The sequence below is a fragment of the Vulpes lagopus genome, chromosome 4 (genome assembly GCF_018345385.1).
Source record: "Vulpes lagopus strain Blue_001 chromosome 4, ASM1834538v1, whole genome shotgun sequence".
NCBI classification, from domain to species: Eukaryota; Metazoa; Chordata; class Mammalia; order Carnivora; family Canidae; genus Vulpes; species Vulpes lagopus.
In genome coordinates this window covers 54,560,573-54,587,916 of record NC_054827.1, presented here as the reverse complement: position 1 = coordinate 54,587,916, position 27,344 = coordinate 54,560,573, and the positions used below count along the sequence as shown (strand labels likewise).

The window sequence follows — 27,344 nt, the reverse complement described above, 5'->3', positions numbered from 1 at the left end:
TGTATTTAAAGCCAAGGATCTGGGATGCCTGGGTGGTTCAGTGGTTGAGCACCTGCCTTCAGCTCAGATCATGACCCCAGGGTTCTGGAATCGAATCCCACATCGGGAGCCTGCTTCTCCCTCAGCCTGTGTCTCTGCCTCTCTCTGTGTCTCTCACGAATAAATAAATAAAATCTTCAAAAATTAAATCAATCAATCAATCAATCAATCAATCCAAGGCTCCAAAGACAGGGAGAAGCCAGTTGTCTTTTAATTTCCCAGGTTAGGTGAGAGTAACTCAATTAAATGAATACATATTAAATACCTAAAGACAGCTTTAGTCTTAGAGATGTCAATTTGAAAGGCACTCAGGCAACCTTAGCAACTTCACAAAAAGAAGCATTCAACTAAAAAAATTATTTGCCTGTGCATAATTCCTAGCCAACACAGCAATGTAGGATTCTCTGTCTCTTACTGGGTTGCCTTTCTCAGTTGAAGAGCATCACTCTACATTATTTCTCTAGAGAGCCCTCAGACAGCAAGAGTACAGTGTTCTTTTGAACTGGATCATTGTAGTCTTTGCGTGGACATCCTGCTGCTCTGTTTCATCTCTAGAAATGCTCAGAAGTAGAATTGCATTGCAGCTTTGTGCAAAGGTGAGAATACTACTATAAACTTTGAGGTTTCTGGGTCTAATCCTGTCTCTTACATTTAAGGAACCTGAAACATGGACAGACTGAATCATGGCAGTGCAGTAACTGGAGGTGGTCTCTTGACTTGGGTTCTAGGACTCTTCCATTATACATGCTACTTTTCACAAGGAGAATGAAAACAGCTGGGAAGACACCTTCACCATAATTCAGGTCAAAATATAAAATCTGAGTGGTCTGAGTAGGATGTCCAAATCCACTGAAACTAACCTATGCCTTAACTTATGGGTTCAATAAAAAAGAAGGTTTGAATGGGGTTTTCATCACCCATCAATTTCTTCTAAATCCTTATACAACCTCTGAGGCCAAAAGAAACAGGAAAACTGCCCAAACTCTTGGAAGTCACAAAGCAAGAGTTGGCATCTGCTGTGACCTAGTTACCATCTTGGTACCTAAATCAAATGGCCTGGGATCCTCACAGGATTCCATGTTCTGTACCCTTTTCAGTGTCCAGGAGTCTGAGAAGAAAACACTCAGAGAAGTGCCAAGTTTATTAGAGTGAGAGAATGCTACCCTCACATCGCCACCAACAGACATAGATCCCAGAGATGCATGCCCTGACCTCACACCAATAATTATGGAAAATCTCTCAAGTTGACAAGAGGCCACCAAGTTGACCCTCTCATCGGATGTGCTAATCCCCCTTAAACATCTCCCTCCAAAGGACTGAGGCTACATTTTGTTTAACTTATAGCCACGATGGAAACTTTGGTCAGCCCTGAATCTGCTGCACTCTGGAAGCAGAGAATGTTTAAGTACTATACGGTAATAGAGGTAAAGTTCCTTAGCTTAGGCCCTATTTGTCCCTTTTCTTATGAGAAAAGGTTCTCAGAGTCCAGTGCAAAGTCTCTAAAAATCCCCCCAATAAGCACAAAGCACAAAAAGGAGCTTTGGTAGATGCATTTTGTCAAGTTTTCAGACGGTCTAGTTCTTGATCCACAGAAGGCCTCTGTTGCAAGGTTCTGGGGGCCAGCCCTTTCCAGGAGCATCTTGTCCTCACGCTCAGGGAATTCCTCCCAGAAAACTGCTAGGTCTGCTGCTCCACCAGCTGTAGTTTGGCAGTCTTGACTCGGTGGGCTTCACTCACGTTCCGGGCACGGACCTCTCGGTTGGAAATGAACTCCACTTGTTGCATAGGGAACCAGCCTCGCTCCCCATCTGAGAGTCTCATGCCCTCCAGCCAGCCTATGGGCACAGGGTGGGTGGGAAGAATTACCTGGGGCAGGCCCACAAAAACTCCCTTTGGATCTCCTTCCCCCCAACTTTTCTGAATAGTAAGGCTGAAAGGACTGAAGAGACTAGTGTGTGAACCCGGGCGGTTCTAGGTCTGGCAAGGTCTACAGCTGCCTACTTCCAGGGCCTTCTCCACTCTTATGGGTTGAACAGTGTTCCCCCAAAATATATGTTGAAGTTCTAACCACAAGAGCCTCAGAATGTGACCTTATTTGGGAATGGAGTTCCCAGGTGTAATTAGTAAAGTTAAGATGAGGTCATACTTGAGTAAAGTGGACCTTAATCCCATACGACTGGTATCCTTATAAGAAGAGGGAAATTTGGACACACACACACACAGACGGAAGACAGAGGTAGAGATTGGAGTTAGGCTACCACAAGCCAAGGAATACGTGGAGCTACCAGAAGCTAGAAGAGGGGAAGGAAGGATCCTCCCCAAGAAGTGTCAGAGGGAGCATGGTCCTACCCACACTTTGATTTTGGATTTCTGGCTTCTAGAACCAGGAGAGAATCAACTCCTATTGTTTTAGACACCCCCATTTGTGGTGCTTTGTTATGCAGCCCTAGGAGACAAATACATACCAACCATAGGATCCCGCCTCCAACGCCCCGCTTACTCACAGATTCTCCCTCTTACCATCGCTGCTTTGCTGGGTCACCATCACCACGTCTGCCTTCTCTAGTGCCAGCTCGTCGTTCTCTCGGGGTTTGTAGGCTCGAAGGCACTGTACTTGAGGGGAGTCTTTGGAAGACAAGAGCATGAAGAGAGGTTAGAAAGGCAAGTGATGGGCACAGAAAGCAAGGATTACAGGGGGGAAGTTGGAGGACTCAGGAGAGATAAAGGTCAGGCTTTAGAAAGTTACAGACAAGAGACAATGGGAAAAATCTGCATCCTCTACCAGGAAACAAAATGGTGGAAAAGGAAATGGAAATACCGGAATTGAAATGAGTCAAAAAATTCTATTTCTCTGGGGAAGATGAATTGAGAAATACGTTGTAACCGCCTTCAGTGACTCATTATTATAAATATTCCAATTCTGCTAAAGACCCATCTGCCCTCTGTAACCTTCCCTGACTCTTTAGTCCTCAGTGGATTCTGAACTCCTTTAAAATTAATTGTCCAGGGACACCTGGGTGGCTCAGCAGTTGAGTGTCTACTTTCGGCTCAGGTCGTGACCCCAGGGTCCCGGGATCCAGTCCCACATCGGGCTCCCTGCAGAGAGCCTGCTTCTCCCTCTGCCTGTGTCTCTGCTTCTCTCTGTGTGTCTCTCATGAATAAATAAAATATTTAAAAACAAAAACAGAAACCTAATTGTCCATTTACCTCTTATCCAGTTGCTTTGTGTATATTATCTGTCTCCCCTGCTAGATTGTAAAATCTGATTCTGTGACTCATTCTTCATTTCCTTTCTAGCACCAGATGTGGGACTGGAAGAGATGCAACCTGTCGGGGTCCAGGTATGACCTAAGGAAGGTGCTTCATCCCCTTTAGCTTTAGTTTCCTCACTTGTAAATGACTGGGTTGATCAAGGGGATTCCTTGCAAAATTCTGGATTTTCCATACTTCAGTATTTTTGTGGACCAGAGGAAATTTCCATAGTTTTGAAGCTCTAGATAACAAGCCTCAGAGGACTCCTGACCCATAAGTATTCCATCTTGCGTCGCTCTATGTGACCACAGTTCACTGGTTTCCTCAGAAAACAAATAGAACACTATTATATTATTATCTCTACTCCTCTTTCTTTTTCTTCTTTTCTTCCTTTCTTTGAGAGAGAGAGAGAGAGAGCATGTGAGAGAGGATGAGCAGGGGGATGGCAGAGGGAGATCCATGGGCCTTGATCCCAGGACTCATGACCTGAGCCCAAGGTAGATGCCTAACCTACTGAGCCACTCAGGCATCCCTGCAGTTCTTTTTCTCAAGCTTATCTCCAACTGCCATTCGCAAGACCACAGTGAAGGAGGAAGAATCATCTTGCCTTCCTTTCAACTGGGGAAACCACAGCCAGCAGGTGGGTCACATAGTGAACCAGTCACTAGAACTCAGTTTACAGCCTGGTTCTCCTACTTCCAAGATACCTTGTATTTGTTCTTTCGAGTTACCAGTGTTCCTCTGAGTTCAGTTCCTCTCTGGATACCAATTAGGGAATTCTTGCTGGTGGACAGCTGGGGGCTTATGGGAGACCCAGAAATCAAGGTTTCACATGGATGCAAGACACATTTGGGGTGTGTGTGTGTGTGTGTGTGTGTGTGTGTCTACATGTGGGTACCAGAAGCCCAGGCTCAGGGCAGTGTTCTCAGGCCATTCTGTACAGGAGACCGTGTGGTTAAGACAAAACGACTAGGTTGCTCTTCTCCCACAACTCCCACTCCAGCCCTACTTTCTCCCCATAATTCCCCCAAGACCTTTAGCAAGTGAAATCTAAGGTAAAATAATAGCAGGATAGACTTAAGGGGACAAATATTTTAAAAGAGTAAATTATTGCCCAAGGGAGAAAGTATATGAAGGACGAGGCACTACCATTGTGGTGAGTAGTTTTAAGTGGATCATCTCAGGTGCTTAAGCTCCAGTGGCCAGACTTCCACTCTCAAATTCTGGATAAAAGCAGTAAGTGGAAGTCTCTCAGGGTTACGATCCAGCCGCCTAAACTCCTGCATCCAAAGGTGACCTCCAGCCCTGCTATTTCCCCCTCTTATATACCCTTTTATACCCTCACTCACCATAACACTCCAGAAGGTCCAACTCCTCTCTGGGCATGGCCAAGGCTGAGATCCATCGAAGCTTTTCACTTCTGAGAAAACAAAGCAGGGTCAACGCTTCAGCTGCAGCTCTGGGGTGGAGGACGATGGCCAATGATGGGGAAGGGAAATGACTGTGGAAAAGACTTGTCCGGTTCAAAAAGTCTAGTTCAATAACATCTAGGATGAAAGTCAATGGGACTTTGCTTGGTTGGAACATAAGATCTTGAATTGTATGTTAATGTGTTTATCACCCTTTATTTTTCTCTTCTTTCTAAGCTCAACCTCTTAATGGCAGATCTTTCAAGTGGAGGCATAATATCAACTAGACACATGAGATTTTCCATTTTGTACTAAGCAAAATGTTCATCTCGGTTTAGATTTCCTCTATCACTTTGCATAATTCTCGATACTCTACTGCCCACCTCCCTTCGATCAGATATCTCAGAGATGAAAGTTATTTTGTAATCGTAATTAGATCAAGGAAATGTGTCTACTATTTTTTTTTTTTTTGCTCATGCAATATAACCCAAACTAATTTTGTAATTATCTGAAGGATTTTGTATTATGTTAGCCTCTGCTTCCAAAAACACTGGAGTAAATGAGACCCGACGCTACTTCTATTTGAGGAAGATGCTGCCCAAAACACTAAACAAAGAACATGAGTCTGTATTTGATTACTTGACTTTGGTGACGTTTTGCATATGAACCCCTATATCAGCATTTGTTCCATAAGTGAAGACAGGTATGATTGATCCCACCCTGAGCTGTCTTCTGAGAGACAAAACTGAAAAGTGCCTGCAACACAGGAATTCTTGGACCACTTGGGGTCCTGTCAAACTTTTTAAAGAGCCTTCTTATATCTCTTATAACAGCAACAGTAGCTATAGTCTTGTAGTTGATTCGTTATTTTAGGCATGTGTACCAGATTTTATAGGTCTTATTCTTTAATACTCTCTAAAGTGTATGTATCTATGTGCAAATGTATTTATTATTATTATTATTATTAAAAAGATGAGCAAATCAAAGTTCTCAACACTCTAGATTTCTGTTCAACAGAAGACTGGCTTGGAAGGTGGGAGGAAGGCAAGCTAAAGACACCCCAGGGCTTATCTTATCCACATATATGTCCACCAGCCTTTGGCTCTTAAGAGTTTCTGTTTATACACATGGGCATTACGGACAGGACATTGGGAATTCTTTAGTTACTCCATACCAGCCCATCTCCTTCCTGTTATCTCACAAACTTTGTCCCTCTTGACTAAAGAGCATAAAATAGATGCTCAACTTTGGTAGCAACTCTGTACCCTTTCCCACCCCATCTCTTGCAAGGTGTCTATTAGCTCTAAGCGTTTGGGTTGGGATTTCCCAATGGATGCTCTTCAGTCCAGAATAGGATAAATAGTGTGTGGCTGTTTTCTGGACACATTTTCTGCCCCAGCCCCACTTCCTTCCTAGGCAGTCCCGCCTCCCTCCCTCCCTCCCTCTCCCAGCCGCATCTCACTGGGTCTCTGTGCTGAAGAGGAACTCGGCCTGGGTGCCCTGTGCGTTGTGCAGCAGGAAGAGTCGGAAGAGGTTTTTGTGAGGTCCGTGTAGCTTCATTTCACACTTTTCCCCTCGGATGGAGGAGAAGGGAGCATGGTCAAATACCAGGAACCGGCTACCCCTGCAAAATACAAGGCTGGTTAACTCGACTGTACAATTGTTACACTTCATCCACCCCTCGCATCTGTGGATTCACAATCCCTGTCCTTTCCCGCTTGCAGATTCTCGTGAAAACCCTGAGATGGTGCCACCTTGCTCCCAAGATGGTAGCTCCAGAGCCCCCAGAGATTTGTCTCCCATTTGGCAAACCACATGTCTCGTGCAATGAATACGTCACCACTTTCAAGAGTTGGAGAGGCAGAACCAATACACATTTTCTAAGACCCTTAGGACCAAAGACTTAGGATCTGGAATTGGCTAAGAACCTCTAGGCTAGGAGGCTGAGTCCACACAAATAAATGGGTTTGAGAATGTGATAGGCTAGTTTGCTATTCTGCTCTGCGTCTGTAACACAGTATGAGTCCCGCTATGTGATCCTGTGGCATAATTTGGTGGGATCCCTTCTTTCTCTTCTCTAGGACATGACCTGCACTCCCTGGGCTGAGCCCCTGAGAAGGGCTCCTCAGGGAACATGACCCCCCTCTGTCCCTTTCGTCCCTGCCCTCCTGCCCTATCCCATTTCCCTCTTGTGCCCTGGCCTCCCATTCTAGTCACTGACTCTCGGGGCCGAGACAGCAACAGACAGTCATTGAAGAGATGCAGGTGGACAGGACGCGTGTTGAGCTTCCTTCGCAGCCCTGGGGACAGACTGAACTCCAGGGCTGTCACCTCTCCACTCTTCACCAGCCAGCGCGACTGCGAAATGAGCGGGAATATCTGTAGCATAGGGAAGGCAGAAAAGGCAGTGTCATAGGCAGGGCAGGTGTGAGGCTTCCTCGGTCCTGCCCTCCCTCCCATGCCTCTTCTTCATGAGTTCCACCACTGACCCTCACCTCCTCCCCAGGTCCTCCCTGCTCATAACCCATCTACTTAGACTGTTTCTCTCAGAGCCCCCCACCTACCACCGTCTACCACTCTGGAGCTCCCACATCCATGGCTCCAGCAAATGGAAGGTGCCTATGGTCCAACCCAGGATAGTGATGACACAAGAAAGCTCAGCCCCAGAAGCCTGAACTGGAGGAGAATCAGCAGACCCCGATGTGAGGGACTAAGGTAGGGGACGGTACGCTGCGTATCTTAGAAGTAAAAGATCTGGGCAGTAATGACATCTGTGCTTTCTCCGACGATAACCAGAGATGTGGGAAGAGCATGTGGGGGCATATGTGGGAATGAGAATAAGGAGAAGTTGGTGGGGTCTGCTTGGAGTTGGAAGTTGGGTAAAGGTAAGGGTACTGGACCACAATTATCATGTGGATCAGATTTTCCTTCTCTTTGAGGGAGGTAAGGACGGTGTCTGTTCTGAGGTGGAATTTGAATGCAGAATGTTTCTTTCTGTTTGTACAGGGACAGGAGATTTTGGTCTTGTATTTGAAGTCAATTTCATATGCTTTGGTTAGACTAGATGAAGACGGGAAAATACTGAATGGTTTAAACACAAAACATATCTTTACAAAGGTTTTTACACTGATAAGTTCTCCCTCACCTGCCCACTTCCCAAATGCATATTAACCCCTCAGGTAACCCGCTTAGGTGACCACTGTCCTTTATTTCCCATGTATCCTTCCAGAGTTTCTCTATGTCTATACCAGCGAACACAGATTTGTATCTTCCTCCTTTTCACCAAAGATAATATCCTATAATACACACAGCTCTGTATCTACCCTTTTTCACTTAATAATATATCATGGAGATTGGGGCAGGCATGTGGGTGTCCCAGAAACAGGACAGAAGAGAAGGCGTGCAGACGTGAAGGGCAGAGACCGAGATAGTACGAGCAAGATGGTTCTATGTTAGAAGGTGACCTGTGGGTTATGCTAAAGTGCAGATTCACAGGTGGGGTCAGGGTGCAAGAGACCCACTCACTTTACACTCGAACTCAATCTTCTGGCTCAGGTAGATGAGCTCCTCTGTCCGTCGCATCCTCTGGACATTGTTATTGCAGTCTCGGATCAGCTGAACATAGAATAGAGTGAGGAGAGAGGAAGGACACTGTGTTAGAGACTTTGACCTTGGTCTCCTGCAAGAAATTTGGAAGTTAAGGGGCCCCTGGGGGGCTCAGTTGGTTAAGCGACTCTGGCTCAGGTCATGATCCTGATGTCCTAGGACTGAGCCCCATGTCAAGCTCCTTGCATAGCGGGGAGTCTGCTTCTCCCTCTCCCTTTGCTCCTCCCCCATGCTGCACCCCCCTACCCCTGACCTGCCCCTGATGTCATGCTCAGGTGCTCTGCCTCTCTCTCAAATAAATAAATGAAAGAAAGAAAGAAAGAAAGAAAGAAAGAAAGAAAGAAAGAAAGAAAGAGAAAGAAATCCATCAATCAATCTGGAGGTCGGTTGTGACAGCCTCCATTTTTTCTGGCAGGCTGGGATTGCATGAGGGTAGAATTGAATTGAAGTTCTAGGCCTCTGGTATACCTTGTATGACCTGAGAGGATATTCCTGGGTGGGGTGAACCTAAGATTTAATTTGGGGATGGTGGTAGTGAGAGCAAAGCCCCTTGGTATGGAACATCCTCAGTGTGGGAAGGAGGCCGGGTGGGGTGGAGGGTGGGCAGGGAGGGAGTTCGCAGGTTTGGCTGGGACGCTGAGGAGGGTGAGCAATCCCCTTAGCAGGGTCCTGCGCTCTCTGGAGTCATGCGCCTTGGCAGAAGAAGAATTCTCTGTGAAGGCCAATCGAGGGGTGTGAGTGGGGTGGTGGCCGCCTACCTCCTCCAGCGCATGATGTGCCTTTGTGGCCTCTGCTTCCTCTGGAGATCCAGGCTGTGTTCTCTTCAGAATGTTCTGCAGAACAAACCGTAGGCAGGTGCCAGGTGGAAGGAAGGGATGGGAACACAGGAAGAAGGAGTTATGGAGGGTCGGCTAAGGAGGTCCAGAAACACCATTTTTGCAGCAGATCCCCCCTGAGGAAGAAGGGTGTGGGCAGCGGGGAGCCGGCTCCATCATCCACAGGGTGCGGAAGAAGGGTGACAGAACCTTGGGGCTCCCGCAGATCACCCCTCCTGGGGGGAGGGGGGGGGAGGCCCGAGGAGGGACCCCTGTACCTGGAGCAGCAGCTTGAGACGCGTGATGCGCTGGAAGGGCAGGATCAGAAAGGACTTCAGGGAGAGGCGCTGGCAGACGGGGTCGCTCTCCAGCTTCTCCAGGACCTCTCGGAAACTGCTGTTGCTGTTCCTGGGTGGGCGAGCCTCAAGTGAGAAGGGACGTGGGGGGCGCGGGGGACACGGGGGGGGGGTGGAGATGGCACAAGAGAGAGCGGGGACAAGAACACGCGTCGTGTGGATACCGTTTGGGGTTGGGGCTGGGGCTTGGGGGTTTCCGGGCAGGGTCCCTGCAGGGCCCGCAGGGGGACGGCAGGGGGGTCAGGGCTTACAGCAGGACTTGGAAGGTGCGCTCCTGGTAGGTCTGGTTGGTGACATACGGCAGGTAGACCCGGCGAAAGTCGGGAGCGTGGTTCAGGACCACGTCACACACTTGGAAGGTGAAGATGTTGCTCTCGAAGTTCTCCTCCAGGTCGGAAAGGAACCTGCACGGTACCCACACGAGTCTCCCGAGACCTGCGAGCAGCCGGCTGACCCCCGCCATACCCTGACTTTGTGACTCCTTCTTGCGATTAGCCGGTAACTTCGACTGACGTCTCAGCTCTGCGCCCCTGCTGCGCTCTAGGGCTCCCCGCAAGGCAACCTCTAGTTTGCCCCTCATATAACCCTCTGATCCCTATTTTCCGTTTCCTGTTCTTCTTTCGCTTCTGTCCTGGCTTTCTGAGCTTCCCCTGTTTGCCAGAGCCCACCTCCAGGGCAGCGCCTACCCACAGTACGTCCCTTCCCCAACCAGGGAAGCGTTTCCCATGCGCGTGTTGACCCGTTAATGGATCTGTGCACCCACACACCCTCTCCTCTTCTTTGCTCTGCCTCCCTATTCCGACAGCTTCTGAAAAGGGGGCGAGGAGGAAACACCCGATGGCTTATAGGCTAAAGATACTGAGGCTGGGTGAATGGTGTTTGGGAGAAGAGGAATCTCACGTGGTGCTGACTTCACGCACGTCCTGTAAACGAGAGAAGAGCCACTGGTATTCCTGGTTGGAAAGGGTGGCCCGCAGTGGGGCTGAGAGCTGGAAATGATCCACCGCTACGTGCAGACTGCGTAGGTATGAGGCCTCTGACACGATCAGCTCAAATTTGGCCTGGGAGGTTGGAGAGGAGATTGATTTAAAATAGTTATGGAGTCCCCAGTGCATGCTGGCCAGTGCGTGGCGACATCCTACGGGCAGAGCAGAGGACAAGGCGGAGCCTCTCAGAGCTCACAGTCACGTCAGAGCCTAACCTGGGATCAGGAGAGAGAAAGAGCATTGGAGCCCGTGGGAAGAACGTACAAGCCCCTATAGGTATAAGAGAAAAGGGGACTTTCAAGAAGCTTAATAAACTGAGCATCTTTCGAACCGAGTATCTGTACTAAAGCAGTGGCAGGAGATGAAGCTCAGAGGGCAAATAGAGGGAGGTCAGGAGGATTGCGTGAATGAGGTAAAACAGTTTGGACGTATGGGAAGACTGAAAGAGGCTTTATGTAGGGAAATAACTTGATCAGATTTGGTTTCTATAAAGGTTATTTCTGAGCATGGCGTGAAGAAGAGTAGGAGGGGCAGAGGAGCCACGTTAGGAAACTGCCGTAGTCATCCCAAGGCAACAGAGGGAGGTCAGAAGAGCCACGGGATGGGGAGAGCTAGGCCACCTTCGAATTATTCAGGAGGCAGATTTGGAAGGACTTGGTTCTTTGCTAGAAACGAGGGCTGGAACAGCAGACAGCCACAATTTAATGGCTCATTTGTTGAGTGTAGTAAGTGAGTGAATGGCGGACCCACCCACTGAGCCAGAGAACTTTGAAAGAGGAACAGACTGAGGGGATGAGGGTGATTCGGGGTCTGAGGAGAAATGGGAGGAAGCAGGATATCTGAGAACCAGATGGTGCTGTTGTGGTTTGGTGGAGATGGGCCAGCGCTTAGAACTTATTTGGAGGTTCCAGCAGGGGGCATAATGGCTCATGGCCCTGTCCTCCTCCAGCCGGGCTGCCCCAAGCTCATCTAAGCTCGTCTCTTCAAGGTACACGCAGAGAGGGACAGAGGAGACCAAGACGACACACACCTGGGTGATGACCCTCACCCACAGCAATACTGAACTGGGGGCGCCGAGGTACATCTGAGTACTGGTTCCAACATTCACTGACCATAGGACTTTGCGGGGCCCATTCAACCTCACAGAACCTCCGGGTTTTTGTCTTTCTGTGCAGGTACAGTGACCCCATGTCACAAAGATGTTGTGACAGTCAAAAGAAATGGGATCGGTGTAAACACCTCGTAGACCCCAGAGGGCTAGTTTATGGAAGGACTATGTGCCTGTGAGCATAGAGGCTCCTCTTCCTAGAAATAGGAGGCCAGGGCTAGCCCGGGAGCCCCAGGGGACTTCCCAGTACGCTCGAGTGGGTGAAAGAGGGCTGGGGTTCATATCATCGCCTGTTGTTTGGTCCGTAAGTATTGGGCAGATCACGGATTTTTTATATATCCTCCATGTGCTTTAAAAGCTGAGGTCAGAATAAGGCCCCCAAGTCTGAGCTTCAGAAAACCTACACATTTATAGCTGCCTCTGCTTGATTTGTTTATCCATAAGTCCTTCTGGCCAACATCTGACTCCTTCCCACCTCCGAAAAGGGGAGAGTATGGCACTAATATGTATCAAACCACGTACCGGACATCACGCTAAAAGCTAGATATGGGTACTTTACTTAAACCATCCAGCAACCCTGAAAGGTAGACATTATCTTTAAGTCTTAGACAAGGAAACTGAGATTTGGTGAAGTTATAAAACTTGCCTAGCAAATGGCGAAGCCAGGATTCCAACCCCGGTTGGCCTGACTTGAAATTACAGCGGTAAACATTTTTTGAGTGATTGCTATGTACGAGGCACTTCTCCTTTTTGGTTCTCCCTCCATTTGCGACCCAGTGTTACAAATGAGAAAACAGAGGGTTTTCTGGCCAAAGTTGAATAGCCAGCAAACAGCAAAGTGGGCTTCACGACCAGGTCATTTACTCCAGAACCCAAATACGTATACAGGATTCCATGGTGCCCTATTGTCTTCCTGGGAAGAGAGGTTCCAGGCCCTATTTCAGACTGATTATTAAGACAAGCTCTTCCATGTGAAACCCGTTAATGGTAATAACGTAGCAACAAACAGCCTCTACTAGAGTCTTGCCATTGGGTGTTAGGACCGAGCCGAGCCTGATGGTCATTTCAAAGCCTCTATGAGACCAATGGACCACAAGACAGCAGCAAGGGCCAAAAGCCACTCAGGTGCCTCGGTTGAAGAGAGAAACTTCAGTGTAGCGTGGAACCCTGATTGAAGAGGGAAGTTTTAGTCTGGCCCGAGCCAGCAGTGAAGGGAGTAATTGCACATCCCTCCCAACAAATTCAGGGGCATGGTCACTTGGTATGAAGCCCGACCAACAACAGGTGGGAGGAAGCGGCTCCACGGCCTGCGGAAGTGGGGAGCAGGGCCGGTGGTAACAACCAGGAAGCAATTCAGATGCATCAGCGTGGAGACCAGTGACAGCCATGGCGTGCATAGAGCATGTGGTGAGTGGTGGTGGCAGTGAGCAAGAAATGGGCATAAGACTTTGCTCTCCCTCCTGCACCCCCACCCCCTGCCCCGACCCTGCCCCGCTGGGTACCTCTTGCAGTTTTTGATCTTCATGGGTCATGGAGAGCAGCACGGTGCTGTTGCGCACCACAGGGATTTCCTGCCAGAGGGAGCCACTGGAGGCCATGGACAGGCGCTGCAGGTACGATTCGGAGGAGACCAGAGCCTTCCGGGGCTGCCGGGGGGAGGCGGGCCCCGTGGCCTCTCCCAGGCTGTCCAGCCGCTGCTGGCTCTGAATCTCCTTGTTCAAAACCACATCGCTGTACTCCTGGTAAAGCAGCTGAGCTGCAAGGGCAAAGAAGATGACAGAGGGAGAGAATTAGGGAGACAGGGATGGGGAGGCATAAAGACAGAAGCCACCAAACCGCTTCTGGCTGTCCTGGCAATTCTCTCTCCTTGGAGAGATCACGGACTGCCCCACCGAGGGTGGCTATGGGCTCCAGTCTTGGGCAAAATGCCACGTGGGGCTATACTTCTGTTTCACGGGACTCACAGGAGTTGATGAGCTTCGAGCGGCGTCTTGAAAAGCCTCCCATCACCTCCTTTGGTTTCTTCTCCCTATGGAGACAAGGAGGAGGGCTCTGGGTGCTTGCTGGCCACTGACGCAGAGAAGCCCCAGGTGACCATAGATGAGATAGTCTCTAACCTCTGGGACGCGTGCTGGGATGTCAGGGCCGAATCCCCTCAAGAGGCAAGCTGTGGCCCTGACCCACGTTTAGGGAGTTCAGAGCTTTTTTGGATGTCATGTTGAACGCTTACAGGGGGGTTAGTTCATGGCTACAGAACCTAGGAGGACGGGAGAGTGAGACCCAGCTGACAGCCGGGTAGGCAAGAGATGCCCTTTCCCTGGAATCCTGGTGTACGTCTCTTCCCTTCCCTACCCCCGGGAGACACAGGGTCCCAGAACCCTTGTCAGACCATGGAACTCTCAGTGTCCTAAGAAAGGACAGTCTAGGTGTGTCTGTCAGGAGAGAAGGGGACTCACCGAAACACAATGGTATCTGAAGGGCCAGGGGCCTTTTCTACGGCTGGACCTCTTGTATCTGGAAACAGAAATGGTGAAGTCACTGAGATTTTGGAGGGACATTCAGGGTGGCCAAGAAGGCAAGACTTAATGCAGGAGATGCAGGCCTCTGAGGGAACAGAGGGGCTCAGCCGGGAGTCTGTGCAGGAGAGCAGTGCCAAAGTAGAAAGCATCTGAGGACACTATTAGCAGGTGTGTCCCCAGCTCTGGAATCCTGGTATCAGACGTGAATCGGACAAGAGGAGGATGTCTTCTGTACCACTGGGAGGACACTGAGCAGGTGCTGGTAGCCGGAAAACATGTGTGTCGGGGGGAGAGAGGAAACATCCATAACAAAGTTGGGAAAAACGGGTACACAGTCAAACGCCACCATGGCCAGGCGGAAGAGAGGAAGGAGAAGGAAAAGTACTACAGCGAGCTCAGAGGGCTCTCGAGGGCTTCCCTCTGTGTTGACACTGGGTAGGTGGATGAGGAGAAGCCCCGGGGACAGAAGATGGGTGAGGTGGTAAGAGCTGGAGAAGGCTTGAGTGTCACCGTGATCTTGCCCCTCGCTTACCGGAAGAGCCCTCAGGCAAGATGGAAGGTCTGCGCAGGCCTTGCCGGTTCCAGCCCTTGTGCTTACTGGACCCCTCACCGGGATCTGCGACCCGCCCACTGATGCTCTCCAGTGGTCTCCCTGTGTCCCGCCTGTGGGGCCAGCTGGATGCCTTCTCCAGGTGGGGATGGCTGAGCTTTTCCGACTGCCTTGCTGGGCCTACATCCAACCTCCTCAGGCCATTGGCTCCTTCCGGAGGGGCTGATCTTCTCAAAGTTCCTCTGGCAGGGGCCTCAGACTCTTCGGAGGGTCCTGGTTCACAGGTGGGTCCCTGGAGCTCCAGACTCCAGTGTGTGGTTGGGGAAGACGGACTGAGAAGGGTTGCCACATTGCTGAAAGCCATGCCAGGGGACACTTCACTCTTACTCCTGCTGGTAGAAGCCAAAGAGTCTGTTGATCGGCCCATGGCTGGGGGCCAGGAGGTACGTCCAACAGAATGGGGAGCAGAGACTGTCCGCTCTTGACAGACAGGCCTTGGCTTGCCCCGACCCCCTGAATTCATGAGTTCTCCCTGAGTGCTCCTACTCCTCCCCCTGGACTTGGGGGGTAACGGAGGTGGTTCAATGGGAGGATCCATAATAGGGACAGGGGGGAGAGGCCTATAGATCCTTGGATTACTAAAAGAAACAGAATGGTGGGGCTGGGACAAATCAGGAGTTGGGGGCAATGGCTTATTGTATCTCAGCCTGCGGGAGAAAGAGGTCAGAGTGGGGGTGGGAGTGTCCGGGGTAGAGGGCAGAGGTCGATGCTGCCTTGCCACGAGGGGGTCAGGAAATGGGGGAAGTGGGCCTTTGGGGGGACCATGTAGCCCCGAACCTGGGGCCAATGGAAGAGCATGGCCACACCTCTTCAACGTGGCAACTCCTGCATGGAGGTGGCTGTCTCTCTCTACCACGGAGGGGTGGACATGCCTCTTCTCTGGGGGAGGAGGGGGCAGAGGTTCAGGGATCCTCCCATCTACAGAGATAAGGGGTGGGGAAGAGCCATAGGCAGGAGGCTCTGGGGCAGAGGCCGAAGTGTGTGGGGAGCCACATGGCTGGGTGCTACAGGGACTACTGGATCTTTCCAGATTTGAAGTGAATTCTTGAGAGTGCCACCCCAGAGTAGATAATGAACTAGGGGATTCTGGAATGATCCTACAGTCCCTACCACTTTTCCTGTCCCTTCTTGGGATCACAGAGCCATAGATGGCAGGTTTGGGGGTCCTTTGGGGCAACTCTGAATGAGAAAAGGAAAGTGAGAGTCCCAGCAGGTCCGGAGTTGGCTCTGTCCTATGAGAGCCTGGGAAGGAGTTGCTCCTTAGGTGCTGGACAGCCCCTGCAGGGTGGCCTGGGGGGCCCTGGGGGTGGGCCCAGCTGGAGCTGGTGGGTGTTTCCACGGTGGCCTCTGCAGAGGGAGCGCCAGGGAGGGCAGCTGGGGGAGTCTCGGAAGCCCCACAGTGATGTGCGTGGGTGGTCCGAAGAGTTGCTCTGGAGGTTTCTGGAGAATGTGCAGCAAGAAAGGGCTCCCTCCTGGGAGAGCCAACTGGGGGGCTGGCAGACAATGATGCAGTCGTCCGGGAGGAGACTTCAGCAGGACTGGAAGGAGGTGAATGGGGAGTCCTCGGAGGAGTTGCAGGGGTCCCGGCAGAGACCTTCTGGGTCCCCTGGCTGAACACTGCCCCCTGACCCAGCTCGGGTCCCTCCTGCTGGCTGTCCTGAGCTGCTTCTTGGGCGGGCGACCCCCCAGCAGGAAAGGAACCAGGTAAAGAAGCAGGCCGGCCCGACCACCCTCCGGACTCCGGTGGAGGAGGCAGAGCTACAGGGGATAGTTCCTCAGCCCTAGGCTCCTCCCGAGGCCCAGGAGTACCGGTCATGGGATAACAGGTGTCTGGAAACAAGTCACAGGGAGAAGAGACCTCAGAGGCTACCAGAGCCAGTGTGGAAGGACCATCACGTGCTTCCCCCTCTTCTGTAGGCCCCTCTCTGCCCTCTCCCCGAAGCGGGTCCCCATCCCAATTCTCCGGCTCCTCCTCCCCTGACCCCTCTGCCTCCGCCTCCCGCCCCTCCACCGAGGCCACCTTCCCCGGAAGACCTCGAAGACCTCGACCTTCCGGCCTTCCAGTTACTTGCCCTGATTTGCCCACCACGCTCCGCTTCTCATTCTGAGCAGCCCCGCTCCCCTCCTCCGGCCCCCCTGCCTCCCTGTTCCCCTCCTCTCCCTGCTGTAGACCCGGCTGGCGCCGAGCCTCCATCCCCTGCTCACTGCAGCGCAGACCTTCCAATTGCCCAGAAAGCCCCGTTCTCTCTCCCTGCTTGGCGCGCATCGCACGGCCTCGCCTCTGCTCCTGTTTCTGCTCTTGCTCCCCTTCTGTACCGTCCGCCTGCTCCCCGCCCGGTTCCTGTCCCCCTAAACGCCCATCGTCCCCCGCCGCTGCTTCCTCCCGGAAGGCCGCTTCGGCCAGTCCCTGCTCCTCCAGCCCCCGGGCATCCAGAAGGCACATGAGTCCCCCTCTCCCTGGACGTTCTTCGGCCCCCGCAGCCCGCAGCTCTTCCCCCTGCCTGACAGCGTCCCCCGGGTGCTCGGGCTCTGCAGGGTGCTCTTCACAGGGAGGCCCAGATCGGGGCTGAGCGGAGGTGTCTGGAGAAGCCTCCTCCTCTTCTGCATGTCCAGTTCCCCCAGGCAAGGAAGTGAGCTCTGGTCTAAGCTCCATCTCCACCCCGCCACCCCGCTCTCTGGACACTGGGACCGTGTCTAGATGTTCACCCTGAACAGGGCAGGCCCCGCGCTCTGCGTGAGCTGGTGTCCTTGCCCGTCCGTCTGCCAGGCTCTCAGGCACCGCCTCCTGGAGCTCCAGGGTGTCCCACGTGTCACCCACGGTGTCTTCCTGGTCGGTCTCCACACCTGCAGGGGCTTCCTCGGGGAAGGAGGTCATGCTCTCAGTTGCACAGCTCTTCACATCCTTTAGGCCTCCCTGCTGGGGCTCCAAGAGTCCTCGTCCCTCTGCCCACATGGACGATGGCTCCCAGCCTTCTTGAGCTTCGGGCCCCAAGGTGACAGTCTGACTGCTTCTCCTGCGAGGTTCCGGGATGACGCTGAGCTCTGCTAAGGCAGGGATGGGGGTCAAGGCCCCGTGTTGGGGCTCCTCAGCCTCCATCAGGGCTGAGCCCTAAAGAGGAATAAAACACAAAGTTCTCATCACCCTTTCTGCTTCTACCTATCAAAGGAACAGACCACAGAGAGCAAGAGTGGGACATTTCTTTGGTTCCATTTAGAGTCCCTCTTGGTGACAAAACGTACTCAACAACGTAAGCAACGGCCTCTATGAAATGTACCACTGACTTGTTCATCTAATAAATATTTACCCAGTGACCTCCCTCAGGGCAGGGCATTCAGTGGTAAACAAGACAGACCGACTGTGTCCTCATGGAGCCTGCAGTCTGGTGGAGGAGACAGATCATAAATGATTAAATTAGAGTATAAGACCATTGTCAAAGAGCACCAAGCACTCCCAGTGGTCATTACTCTCTAGATTGTATTATGTCATACTGTCTCCCAGTCTACGCTCTGGACACCAAGCATGACTCAGTCCTCTATAACTCGCAGACACAGTGAGTGACACACCCTGAATCCAACAACCCAGTGAAGAGAGGGAGGGAGATCTTCCTAGGTCTGTGGCCACCGCAGCCAGTGTAGTGTGATCTCCCTGTGCACCCTCTGGAGTTCACTCACCTTAGCTTCCACAGGATCTAGCAGAGCCTCGTAACTACTTAGCAATTCTCTATTCCCTTATAGAAGCAGCTGTTGTAGGGGCACCACACTGGGTGGCTCAGTGGGGTCAAGCATCTGCCTTCGGCTCAGGGCATGATTCCCCGGGTCCTGGGATGGAGCCCCACGTTGGGCTCCCTGCTCAGCGGGGAGCTGGCTTCTCCTTCTCTTTCTGCCCCTCCCCTGGCTCATGCGCACTCTCTCTCTCTCTCTCTCTCTCAAATAAATAAATGGAATCTTTAAAAAAGATTTTTTTAAAAAAGCAGCCGTTAGAAAGTAGTATGGTAACGACTTATTAGATTGGAACCGTAGGAGACACAGTGGTTACCCGCTCAGTCAGGTCCGTGACACTGGGCTACCCTACGTCCCCCTGCTTCCAGCATCCCCGGAACTCCTTCCGCCACCTCTTGGAAGTTTGTCCTTTCCACCTATCTTCTCACTTCCAGCAGAAAACATCATCTCCCACCTTGCAAAGAATTTAGAAACCCAGAGAGGAACTGCTTGGGTTCCTGGCAATTCAGAGCGCCCGGAGTTTCGCGCTTTTCCTCCTTCCTGCTCAGACAGCCCAACAGGTGGCCGTCCCCTTGCTGGCCATGTTCTCGAGCCTGCCTTCTCGGTCACCTTATGCGATGGATTTTCTCTTCTTCCGGCACCTTCCCCCCGCTCTGTGGTAACCATCCCACAACTGAAGCATGGTCATGGCCTTCTTATCTAAGCTGTGAAGGAACTGTTCAAACCTGAGGTCCTCATCTCCTCCCACTCCACGTCCTCCACTAAGCAGCACCCCGCCCACCTCCCCCACGACCGACCGTCAATGTTAAGACCAAGGGACACTCAGTGCGGTGGTCCTTGTCGGTGTCTGCCACTACTGCCATCGGAAATACTTTCCTGTCATTCAGGAAACCACACGTTCCTGGTTTAACCCAGTCCTCCACGCAGGGGCCTGCCCTCCTCTCTGTAGACGTACGAGCTCTCACGCACATCACTCTTCCTCTGAGCATTTATACAATCGCCTGTGTATTTTGATTTACCATCTGTCCCGAACAAGAGGTGGTGAGCTTGACGAGATAAAGAGCTATGTCCATCTGGCTCGGCTGTCTACATCTAGCATAATACCTGGCCCATACTGAGTGCTCAATACGTGCTTTTCTTTAAAAAAAAAAAAAATTATTCATGAGAGAGACAGAGACACAGGCAGAGGGAGAAGCAGGCTCCTTGCAGGGAGCCTGATGCGGGACTCGACCCCAGGACCCCGAGATCACGCCCTGGGCCAAAGGCAGATGCTCAGGTGCCCCTCAACACGTGCTTCTCCATTACAGAACAAGATTCTTGTTTCCCTCCTGGCCCGCCTTCCCCAGATGGAATCTGCGGCCAAGTCCTGTTGAGCCCACCTCCTCCTCATCCCTGGAGCCTGTCCACTTCTCTCCATCGGCACCGCTAGACCCTGGTGCCCTCTCCTGTCCTCTCTCACCCAGGCCACTGTACCCGGGGCACAGCCTGGCCGCTGGCCTCCACACAGCTCCTCTTGCGCTATGGCCAAGACATTCTCTACTCCGCAGGGCAGTGATCCTTAAATGCCCCACTTCTAGTGTAAAATCTCCTGCAGCCTCTGACTGCCACCGGGACGAAACCCAAATATTCAGCCTGGGTTACGTGCCCTCCTCGCCTCACCTCTGCTTCCCCTGCAGGGGCCTCAACAGCTGTGGGCACCCCCACCCCCTGCCTCCACATGTGCTGCTCCTCTGCCTGGAATCCTCTTCTGCCCCAGCGAACCCTTTGCTACTCTCACACTCACTGCACTTGTAATTACACATTTAATGTCTATTTTCCGGGCTAGAGCGTGAGCTTCGTAAGGGCACAGACGCTGCCATATTCATCCTCTGTCTCATTGCCTGCAGCTTCGCCTGCCCTCAACAAAGATTTATTGCATGAGTGAAGAAAGGAAGACGACGGGGCTAAAGGCAGGTTGCTCAGTTCTTATATCTGCCTTGTGTGTCTCTCGCTAACGTTGCTCGGTGGCCTTTTAGACAATCGTAGAAATCATTTATGTGAACGCCCGTTTTCCCATTTTACGAAAGGGTCTGAACTCTTTCTTTGCAAGGATTTCTAACGAGGGTTAAGTAACGTTAAAAAGTACCCTGTTAACTTTAAGAGTCACAGGAGTGTCGGGGATTGTAATTACTGTGGAGGAGAGAGAAAGTATAAAAGAGAGATGCAGGATTTTATGAGTTGGGAGAACCTTTAGAGACACACAAGAAGCTCCGCTTCACTTGCAGATGGGCAAGCTGAAGGTCACAAACCTGGACACTTGCTCAAACTTCTTAAGTAAGTGGTACAGGTGACCTCAAACCAAAGTGTCCAACCTTACGTCTACTGTAGGCAACCGGAAGCCCAGCTGTGAGAAGCTGGCAGGTCCTGGCCTAGAGAAGACCGGGGCTGGGGGGGTGGGGGCAATGCAACCCACAGCTGTCCCTGGAGCTGCGCATCTCCTGCCTCCTCTAGGCTTCAAGCCAAAGCCCACCACCCAGAATGCCTGCAGTCCTGCCGAGAGACTGCACAAGCACCCACGCTTTCACAAGCACCCTTGCGCGAGCACCCATCCACACGCGCGCACACACGCAATAAGCCGCCCTTGCGGTTCCTATGCAATAGAGCCTGACATAACCAAACAGACAGGTCCCTAGCCACCCTGGAGATGTTGTGTGTGACAAGTTCCTGGCCACCCCAGAGACGCAGATACCATCTATATGGGGCAAAGAGCCATGTCCAACATAAGCACACTTGTGAGAAGGGCTTTCTTGTCCCTTTCCAGTTAACTGACACAGTGTGTGATTTGCTCCCCGTTTCTAGACCGAAGTACAAAATACCATAATCACGAGATGATACCGTGACGTGACCCTATTCTCTCAACCACACATTAAATACTAGAGTTGCTCACCGCAAACACTTTCTGAAACTTGGCTAAGGAGGGAAGGAGGCTGTGCCTACACCTGAAGTCTCCCCTCACCCACACCTGTATTGTCCTTGCCCTGTACCCATGGGCATGCTCATGTCCCCCAAACAAGAAGCTTCTAGATACACGTCCGTCTGCCCTCTCTAGTCAGGCTGCATCCCCATGCGCCCTGGGGTCCGTGGACACCTTCAGTTCCATTCGAGTTACGTGGCGCGTGTCTGTCTCCCACACGCCCGCTGACACTATTTCTAGCACCGCCTTTATCCATTTGGAAATACTGGTAGTCACCAGATCAGCCACCATTTACCACAAAGGAAGAACGTATCCTATGTCCCCTGTACCTGATCCTGTCCTAGTAATCTGATTGCAAGGTAAGACAAAGCGACAATGTGAGGAAGCTGAAGGAAATCTGCAAAACGTGGTTCCGCCCGCACAAAGCCATCAGGGGAGAGCCTTTCCGCATCGCCCATTTGAGGTTCCCTCCTCAGCCCCTTCTCCGCCAGGGGTGAGTAATCACCATTTGTCTGCGCACAGGCAAGGATGGGGCATGGCATCACGGTCGTCTGGCCTTCCTCCGCACCAGACACCTTTTGCACCTGCTGACCCTGTCCACATGCGACTTCTTTCAAGACCAAGCCCAAGTCCCTAGTGAGTGAGAGAGCTCAGTGTGTCCTTTGGGGCCCCCCACACCTGAGCCTCGTCCATGTCTACTCACCAGAGAATTGCATTTCAAAGATATCGCGCTGCTTGTTCTTCAACCCGGTGTTGAGTGCGTGTGTTTTTTTGTTTTTGTTTTTTTGAGGATCGTGCTTCCTGGATTTGGTAGCCGTGCCAGGTTCAAATATCCTGACTTATCCCCCAAATCACCGCAGTACTCCTGAGCTTACAATACGGCTGAATTTACACTAGCGCCTATGCTGCTGCTCGCGTTAGGAAAACAGCTCCCAAATCAAAGTACCCTCATTCTGATTCAGAAAAATTAGACCACCATAGAGCTGCACGTCATTATTCACTGTTTGACATAAATGTCCCCAATTGACAAAGATATGAAAATCAGAGTAGCCTTCTGGGCCACTGACTGCTAACACCTGTGTTCTACCCACGTGAGGAAAGCTCCTCCATCCCAATGAAGACTGAAATAAGCATCTCTTATCTGTTCCCTAATGTCTGAAAATACATTATCCCCTGTCTTGTCGACCCCATGGGCCGACTCCGAACATCATTAGCGGCGATGCTGACGTCCGCCCCACAAATCCATCTGCGGCCCTGGTGCCATCCACAGAGATAAAGTGAATGTGAGCGACCTCTTTGTGTCCTTACCGTAGACCCTGAGGGTGACCTTGTTCGGTCCTATAAATGACCAGCTCCTGTTCACTCCACAGACACGGTGACTCATCCCTGTCTACACCAGATGCTGTACGTCGCCTGTTTGAGTCTACACCACTTACACTTGAGCAACACTGCTCCTGTTCAACCCATGATCCTGTGTGTGACCCCATTCTTGTCCATACCACGTAGTGACAGACACCACGAATGACATGTTCCTGCCTATCCTACAGACACCATAGGCCACAGACAACCTCAGACCAACTATGTTAGGGGAAGCCATACACACTGGGGACCCCTAGCACATGACAACTCTTGACTATACTTAGAATTACTATTTTCTTTTACTAAGAGGGATTCCCCTGCAAACCTCCTGACTTCCCGCTCTTCTCCACTAGGATACTAACAGGCAACAGTCTCTCTTAGAAACCTTCCTCCTCCTCAGCCCCCAAGAATGCCCCCAATAGACACAGCTTGAGTTTGTGTTGACCCAAATTGGTTAACCAATAATTCCCCACTGTGCCAGGGCCTAGACCCAGAGCTTCATCACACTCCAGGTGTAGATAAAACAGGAAGTCTGCGAAGGAGGCCACATCCGGGGTTGTTTAGCTGGGAGCTGGGGTTTCTGGAGGGAGCCAAGGATGCAAGACCGGGGAATGGTCAAATCGGGGAGCGAAGCAGGCAAGAAAGTGGAAAAGAAAGTTCTCTCCCTGGTCTGTCCGACACACCCTTCCCCCTCAATCTGACAAGAGTCCTGGCCAGAGTTCACTTCTCAGGTAGACGGGAGGGCAAATCTGTCTTGGGAATCCAAGATCCAGGAAAGGGAGAGCACCTGAGGTCTGGGAATCCACTGGCATCAGGACTAGGTCTCCCGGGACAGTCCTGCGGGGAAGGCAACTGTAAAGGATGCTCAGAACCTCCGAACCGGGCCTGTTGTAGCACACACGCCCCCGCCCCCACCCCCGGACCCCGCCACCCCCAATTCAAGGGGCTCCCCCCGCACTCCCCAACTTCAGAAGGCGAAGTCCCCGTTAACACGAAGCTTTGGGAGTTCCTGGCATACAGGGAAGGAGTAGGGTGGGGGCAGGCCTGGAGTCACCTTTACGGGCTGGGCGCCCGGGCCAACAGGGGCGAGGCGTGTGCTCAGACACACGCAGTGCGCGGATCCACAGGGAGACTCGCGAGGGAAGGGCCCCGGCCTGGGTGGGAGGAGGGAGACGACACAGCGTCGGGGTCGGGGTCGGGACGGGGCGCACAGGGAGGCTCGGGGACTTCTCCCGCGGGGTGGGCGCCCGAGCGCGAGCCCGAGCCCGAGCCCTCGGGGGAGGCCCTGATCCCGGCCCCGATCCCGGGACCGTCCGGGGGCAGGGCGCCCGCTTCCAAGGCGGGGCAGGCCGGAAGCGAGCTCCTGCAGCCTCTCTCTCCCGCAGCCCCTCCTGCAGCCCCTCTCTCCCGCAGCCCCTCCTGCAGCCCCTCCTGCAGCCCCCAGGCCCGGGGCGCGGCCACACCCGCTCTGCCCAGCGGCCCAGCCCCCCATTTCCGGAGCGGGCGCCCCGCGAGCCGGCCGGCCCCGGGCAAGGCCCTGCTCCCCGCGCTTCCCGGGCCTCCCCCGCCGGGGCTCCAGCAGCCGCCGGCCCGGCCCGGGGGAGGCGCGGCCCGAGGGGGCACCCACCTGGGCAGCGTCACATGCTGTCTCGGCCGAGAGGCCCCTCCGGGTCCCGGCGCCGGCCGCCCCCGCGCAGGCCCCGCGCCCCCCGCCCCCCGCGGCCCGCCCTCGCCGGACGGGAGGAGGCCGCCGCGCTCCTCGGAAGTTTCAGGTGTGGGAAGGGACACACCTTCCCGGGGGGGCGGGGCCGGCCGCGCTCGAGCCCATTGGTGAGGCGGAGGCTCGCGTCACGGCGGGGAAGGGCGGGCGGGCGGCGGCCGCGAGGGGAGCCGGGGCGCGGGGGGCGCAGGAAGGGGCGCGGGGGGCGCGGGGCGCGGGGCGCACACAGGGGGCCCCCCGGGGGTCCGGGCGCTCGGAGGTCGCGGGCGGGGGCGCACGGGGAGCGCAGGAGGGGTCGCGGGGCGCACACGGGGGCCCCCCGGGGGTCCGGGCGCTCGGAGGTCGCGGGCGGGGGCGCGGGGGGCCGCACGGGAGGTGCGGGAGGGGTCGCGGGGCGCACACGGGGGCCCCCCGGGGGTCCGGGCGCTCGGAGGTCGCGGGCGGGGGCGCACGGGGAGCGCAGGAGGGGTCGCGGGGCGCACACAGGGGGCCCCCCGGGGGTCAGAGCGCTCGGAGGTCGCGGGCGGGGGCGCGGGGGGCCGCCCGGGAGGTGCGGGAGGGGTCGCGGGGCGCACACGGGGGCCCCCCGGGGGTCCGGGCGCTCGGAGGTCGCGGGCAGGGGCGCACGGGGGGTGCGGGAGGGGGCGCGAGGGGCGCAGGAAGGGGCGCGGGGCGCACACAGGGGGCCGCCCGGGGGGTGCGGGAGGGGTCGCGGGGCGCACACGGGGGCCCCCCGGGGGTCCGGGCGCTCGGAGGTCGCGGGCAGGGGCGCACGGGGGGCGCAGGAGAGGTCGCGGGGCGCACACAGGGGGCCCCCCGGGGGTCAGAGCGCTCGGAGGTCGCGGGCGGGGGCGCACGGGGGGCGCAGGAGGGGTCGCGGGGCGCACACAGGGGGCCCCCGGGGGTCAGAGCGCTCGGAGGTCGCGGGCGGGGGCGCGGGGGGCCGCCCGGGAGGTGCGGGAGGGGTCGCGGGGCGCACACGGGGGCCCCCCGGGGGTCCGGGCGCTCGGAGGTCGCGGGCAGGGGCGCACGGGGGGTGCGGGAGGGGGCGCGAGGGGCGCAGGAAGGGGCGCGGGGCGCACACAGGGGGCCGCCCGGGGGGTGCGGGAGGGGTCGCGGGGCGCACACGGGGGCCCCCCGGGGGTCCGGGCGCTCGGAGGTCGCGGGCAGGGGCGCACGGGGGGCGCAGGAGAGGTCGCGGGGCGCACACAGGGGGCCCCCCGGGGGTCAGAGCGCTCGGAGGTCGCGGGCGGGGGCGCACGGGGGGCGCAGGAGGGGTCGCGGGGCGCACACAGGGGGCCCCCGGGGGTCAGAGCGCTCGGAGGTCGCGGGCGGGGGCGCGGGGGGCCGCCCGGGAGGTGCGGGAGGGGTCGCGGGGCGCACACGGGGGCCCCCCGGGGGTCCGGGCGCTCGGAGGTCGCGGGCAGGGGCGCACGGGGGGTGCGGGAGGGGGCGCGAGGGGCGCAGGAAGGGGCGCGGGGCGCACACAGGGGGCCGCCCGGGGGGTGCGGGAGGGGTCGCGGGGCGCACACGGGGGCCCCCCGGGGGTCCGGGCGCTCGGAGGTCGCGGGCAGGGGCGCACGGGGGGCGCAGGAGAGGTCGCGGGGCGCACACAGGGGGCCCCCCGGGGGTCAGAGCGCTCGGAGGTCGCGGGCGGGGGCGCACGGGGGGCGCAGGAGGGGTCGCGGGGCGCACACAGGGGGCCCCCGGGGGTCAGAGCGCTCGGAGGTCGCGGGCGGGGGCGCGGGGGGCCGTCCGGGGGTGCGGGAGGGGTCGCGGGGCGTACACAGGGGGCCCCCGGGGGTCAGAGCGCTCGGAGGTCGCGGGCAGGGGCGCACCGGGGCCGCCCGGGGGCGCGGGAGAGGTCGCGGGGCGCACACAGGGGGCCCCCCGGGGGTCCGGGCGCTCGGAGGTCGCGGGCGGGGGCGCGGGGGTCCGCCCGGGGGGTGCGGGAGGGGGCGCGGGGCGCGCACGCGGTGGGGGGGACCGCCCGGGGGGTGCGCGGGCCCCTGCCATCCGCCCGGGTGTCTCTTCTGTGTCTGGTCCGGGTCGCCCCCAAGCCCGCCCTGGATCCCGCTCACGCCCCTTTAGCTACTGGCTGATGCGCGTCTCCGACTGTCTGGGGTTCTGGGTCGAGCGCGTTACCTCCCTGGAGGTCCACCCGTCTCCAGCTCCCGGGGCCCAGGCACGTGCGTCCCTAAGACGGCGTGGCCGTGTCTCCTCTGAGTTCTCTCCCTCTTGCTTCTGTACTTTTAAAGTTCGTTTCAGGGCGATTATCCATCATGGGCGCATGTGTTCCTTCTGTGTTCTTCCCAGGACGTGTGTGCAGTCAAGTACCCATGTCTCAGGTTTTCTCATGCTTGTCCTTTTTTTTTTTTTTTTTTTTTTTTTACTGATTCTCCCAGGGAAACCTTATGTTCTGTAGGCCACGCTTGAGGGGGTCTAACTTCATGCCTCTCCATAGACTTCAAAGAATGCCCCAGTGATCTGTGGGGTGGCCCCACACACACAATCCCTCACCTACGGGGACAGAGATTCTCCATATGTTTACTCTAGGCAGACCATTACTCCAGGGATTTCCATGGTGATATAAGCCAAGTACCATCTTCACAGGCTCTCTGTTTTGTTCTTGGGAATGCCATGATCTGTAAGCCCAAATATCTAGTGGGTTAGACCATTTCCAGATTACCCTGCTGTGGACTGCCCCATTGATCCTGCTGACCACGCCTACCCACATTTTTGAAGACTTTAAGGTAGATCACCATTAAGGTAGAATGGTGTTTTCTCCAATAGTCCTGAAGCATCTCTGTGTTCACACAATGTGCTGCTTTGGTCACTGCTACCCTGAAGGGTTAAGCCCTACACAGTTCAGCATCCTCCGGCCTACTCAAA

General features: G+C 54.9%; 2 protein-coding genes across 3 annotated transcripts; one reads left to right on the top strand and one right to left on the bottom strand.

Moving 5' to 3' along the window:
- Positions 1-226: 226 nt before the first annotated feature.
- Positions 227-24,483, bottom strand: ARHGEF5 (Rho guanine nucleotide exchange factor 5). 2 transcript variants are annotated; one of them, XM_041753681.1, is made up of 16 exons: positions 24,360-24,479; positions 23,787-23,886; positions 14,623-17,809; positions 14,028-14,085; positions 13,536-13,600; positions 13,074-13,327; positions 10,378-10,538; positions 9,729-9,881; positions 9,400-9,529; positions 9,065-9,139; positions 8,226-8,315; positions 6,922-7,079; positions 6,163-6,324; positions 4,641-4,711; positions 2,560-2,664; positions 227-1,874 (listed from the first exon to the last, which is right to left on the bottom strand). In XM_041753681.1, the coding sequence occupies exons 3-16, from the start codon at positions 17,795-17,797 to the stop codon at positions 1,717-1,719; spliced, it is 4,815 nt and encodes a 1,604-aa protein (XP_041609615.1). In that variant the 5' UTR covers positions 17,798-17,809; positions 23,787-23,886; positions 24,360-24,479; the 3' UTR covers positions 227-1,716. The 2 variants fall into 2 exon arrangements, with proteins under 2 accessions (XP_041609615.1, XP_041609617.1); XM_041753683.1 differs by lacking the exon at positions 23,787-23,886 and having other exon boundaries at positions 24,360-24,483.
- Positions 18,221-26,554, top strand: LOC121488772 (spidroin-1-like). The gene is made up of 4 exons (XM_041751080.1): positions 18,221-18,251; positions 18,855-19,078; positions 23,214-24,562; positions 24,712-26,554. The coding sequence occupies exons 1-4, from the start codon at positions 18,221-18,223 to the stop codon at positions 26,552-26,554; spliced, it is 3,447 nt and encodes a 1,148-aa protein (XP_041607014.1).
- Positions 26,555-27,344: the final 790 nt, after the last annotated feature.

What these genes read in the sequence shown, in the direction of transcription:
- LOC121488772 (XM_041751080.1), top strand. Translation starts at nt 18,221, where the DNA reads ATGACTCAGTCCTCTATAACTCGCAGACACA. An exon ending in CTCTATAACTCGCAGACACA is followed by an intron (nt 18,252 to 18,854) that starts GTGAGTGACACA and finishes TCTCACTTCCAG; the next exon opens with CAGAAAACATCATCTCCCAC. An exon ending in CACCTTCCCCCCGCTCTGTG is followed by an intron (nt 19,079 to 23,213) that starts GTAACCATCCCA and finishes CCACTGTGCCAG; the next exon opens with GGCCTAGACCCAGAGCTTCA.
- ARHGEF5 (XM_041753683.1), bottom strand. Translation starts at nt 17,797, where the DNA reads ATGGAGGCTGAGGAGCCCCAACACGGGGCCTTGACCCCCATCCCTGCC. An exon ending in CTTGCCTGAGGGCTCTTCCG is followed by an intron (nt 14,086 to 14,622) that starts GTAAGCGAGGGG and finishes TTCTGTTTCCAG; the next exon opens with ATACAAGAGGTCCAGCCGTA. An exon ending in TCAGATACCATTGTGTTTCG is followed by an intron (nt 13,601 to 14,027) that starts GTGAGTCCCCTT and finishes TTGTCTCCATAG; the next exon opens with GGAGAAGAAACCAAAGGAGG.